The sequence below is a fragment of the Pogonomyrmex barbatus genome, unplaced genomic scaffold (assembly GCF_055798465.1).
Source record: "Pogonomyrmex barbatus isolate J1 unplaced genomic scaffold, ASM5579846v1 scaffold6, whole genome shotgun sequence".
In the NCBI taxonomy this organism is placed as follows: domain Eukaryota; kingdom Metazoa; phylum Arthropoda; class Insecta; order Hymenoptera; family Formicidae; genus Pogonomyrmex; species Pogonomyrmex barbatus.
The window spans coordinates 407,768-411,193 of NW_028297160.1; the positions used below are offsets into that span (position 1 = coordinate 407,768).

At 42.7% G+C, this 3,426-nt stretch overlaps 1 protein-coding gene across 1 annotated transcript; it reads right to left on the reverse strand.

The window, feature by feature from the left end:
- Positions 1-761: 761 nt before the first annotated feature.
- On the reverse strand, positions 762-2,986 carry LOC148935041 (uncharacterized). Its single transcript, XM_089082575.1, has one exon. It carries the CDS (start codon positions 2,978-2,980, stop codon positions 1,265-1,267), a length of 1,716 nt encoding a protein of 571 aa, XP_088938701.1. The 5' UTR covers positions 2,981-2,986; the 3' UTR covers positions 762-1,264.
- Positions 2,987-3,426: the final 440 nt, after the last annotated feature.

The following is a 3,426-nucleotide window of genomic DNA, read 5'->3' on the forward strand; positions in this document are numbered from 1 at the left end:
ACTGTCCACGATTCCGACAAGGTGTCGTGCCTCGCGGGCGACTCTCAGGAGCGCCGCACGTTTGGTGCATGCACGAGTACACGAAACCTTGATAACGAAAATATACTTGAATTTGGAATTTAGAATAAATAGATCGTTTTTATAGTTCCTCGTCGAGGCGCCGGCGTGTCAAACACGTAACAGCGTCAATCCAGAGGATCGATACAACGAACTAGTGTGTTTTCATTCGGAATTTTTAATTTATTCGATATGCTTAAAAGATCTCTTTATCCTCGCGAACTCGATCGTTTCATTCGTTCCGCTAGGATAGGATAGGTGGGATTCGCTAATGATCACTCGCGGTTCAATTTTCACTTCGTATATTTGAAATTAAGAGTGAGTAGTATAATGAACTTTATAATATTAGTGACTTAACCGCACTAGTCTTATAAGTAGAATTGAATAGTAATTCTTACAATTAGAATTGAAATAAAGAAAACTCTCGGTTTAACACGCTAACGTGCCGAGGATTAAACTTAGAGTACTCGCATCCGATCCTAGGAGAGGATGTGTTCACGAGCCAGGAACCTTCCTGGCTGGAGACTCGATGTGAACTACTCGAAGGAGCCTCTGCACTGGACTCCTTCGTTTTTGGCGGCTCGAAGTGCGGCGGCGCTCTGGTGGGAGCGGCGGCGCTTGCGTGGGAGGCGCTGATGGTAGGGCCCCGGTGGTCATGTGGGGGAGCACCAGCGGCTCCCGTGGTGTTCTTTACCCAGGGACGCATCACGTCTTTTATTTTTTATATATTCATATATATATAACACTGAAATAATGGAATTGAACGTTATAATTAGAATTGAATAGACTGTTGAGGAATATAATGAAGAAAAATATGTTTTGAAAAAGGTATGTCTACGCGCTTGACGTGACACCCCGCCCCTTATTTAAAAATGTGCGTCGATGGACTCACATTTTTCATATTATAGCTACTTATACTGACATTACAGTTTTCTTATTTTTGTAACAGTATTTTCCTTAATTCTACGTAAGATAGTTCGTCGTTGTCCGTTCGTTGTTCGTTTATTTGCTCGCTCGTTCCTGGCTGAGCGTTGTTAGTAGAGTCTTCTACTGGTGCTGCTGGATGGTATTCCGCAATGAATGTTCTTTCTTTACCACCATCGTCCTTGTTCTTTCGGGATTTTCCCAAGAATAATATCAGGCTGGTCACTGATGACCATAATGCACCTAGCAGATAGAGGCTCCATCCATAGATCGAATGGATCGCCTACCCATGGATTAGAGTATCTATTACTAGTTTTATCAGTCTCCCGATAATAAATAGTGCTAATACTCCGGCGCTGGCGGAGCCAAAAGTGATGAATCCATCCCAGAGGCGTTTGCCTGCGCTTTCCGCAATGTGATCGAGAGCTTCTTCGTCGAGAAGGTTGATCATGGATATGCTTCCACGAGGAACGTCTTGTCCCATGGCTCCTCTAGCTATTGTGTTTAGCATGGAAGGTTTTTCCACGGGGAACATAATATGGTTCCGTAGTCTATCAAGGTCTTCCGTTGTATATATTCCACTAGTGGCCAGTGTATCTGGGCTCACATATTTCCATGCGGGTTTGGTCAATGGTTGTATTACTGGTGGCGGCAATGATTCCACCATGTTAGTAGTTGCTCTGTACCATATTTCGTCTATTTTGAATAGGTTTGGTAGGAGCTCGTTACAATCCTTGATCGTCCCGGTTTTTGTAAGTATTCGGGATCGAGGTAGGAGAAAATATGAATTATTTTTGTACGTTACTGGTAGCTTGTTATAGCATTCTTCCATGCGTCGTATTCGACACTGCACTGGGACACATTTGATAATGTAGATTATTTCACCGGCTGTAACTGCCGTGTATCCCGCGGACTTCATAATCCGAAATGCCATTTCATCTGGCGCTATGCTGGATAATGATAGAGCGTTTTGTAATATTTGTTGCTCCATAGCACATTTCTGTTCCATGATGTCTCTATATAACCTCGTTAGTTGGGTTTTAACATGTTTTTCTACATATACAAACTTTGAATTTACATATGTGAAGATGTCGAGGTTGTCCACAGATATGCGGGTTTTAGATTGGAAAGTTCTTCCTCTTTGAGTTTCGAATATTAATAATTTGGGGTGCTCTGTATGGTAGAGCTTATATCCGCATACATTAACTTCTGTGGTTCGAGCTAATGCAAACGTAGTGTCGTCTGTGGTTACGGTATATATTTCAGGTGCTGTTTGGTTATCTCGTGGAGACAACTTTACCGCTGTTCCTTCATACAGGACATCGTATCTATTGAAATGGCAACTGTCGTATGGTGGGACGGTCCAATAAGTTTCGGTACCGTCGTAGTCATTGCATCCTCCTTGGGATGCTGTGCATTGTGTTCCTGAGTTCAGCGTAATTTTGTCTGCTGTTCTTTTTAATGGAGTTGTGAAGGTTCTCAGAGTAATTCTGACGGTGGCTTGGATTACTATGTCCTCCCATGTGCCATACCCGTCTGTGTATTGTGCTCCGGCGCATCGTCCGTCGCTGTAAGCGATTCCAGCTAGCGTAACACTACGATAGTTGGTTGAGTTAACGATGAGGCGATCGACAACGGCGTTGCCCAACGTCGCTGTTCCTGTTTCGTGGAGCTTTTTGCAATTATATGCTCCCATTTCCTTGACATATTCCTTTTTTCCTTCAGTTACGACCGATACGTGGGAATGCATCCCACAATGGTAAATATTTCGATCTATTTCGAGTTTGCACTGGTAGACATTGAGTGTTTCGAATTCTGAGGTTTGGAGTAATTGAATGAATATGTCCGTTTTAATGGGTTCAATATGTTCTAAGTCGCATTTCCCTATGTCAAGGAGCGACAACGTAGTTATGTTCAGTCCATTCCCTCCACAATTGTATCCGGTCAGTGCGATCGTGAGGGTAGGTAAAATGAGGATTGCTACTAGGTGTAGGGCCATGTTTTGGCTGTGGTGGTTGGATGTGTTCTGATCCCTTCAGGCTCATCTTCGGTAGTGTCTTCTTCGATGCCTGGTGGGGGTTCAGCGAGGTGGGGGCTCCGATTCCCTGCCCTCTTTAATTTGTCTATGTGTACTATCTTGGTTTTGCCATGTTTGATCAAAATTTTTACGTTATTATTTTCTAACAATTGTATAATTTCGAACGGACCCATATACTGGTCAGCGAGTTTATTTCTAATAGGTTCCTTTAACAGATATACATCGTCTCCTACCTTTAAATTTCGTTCTCTCGATTTTTTATCGTAGTACTGTTTAGATCTATGTTTTGCCTTAATTAGATTATCGCGAGCTATGCTCTGTGCTTGTGAAATTTTGTCGTACAAGTTTTCTAAATAGTTCGCATAACTCTCGTTTTGTTCGCCGTCTAAATTGTCCTTATCGATAGG

Excerpts from the sequence above, each read along its gene's own strand:
- LOC148935041 (XM_089082575.1), bottom strand. The coding sequence starts at position 2,980 with ATGGCCCTACACCTAGTAGCAATCCTCATTTTACCTACCCTCACGATC.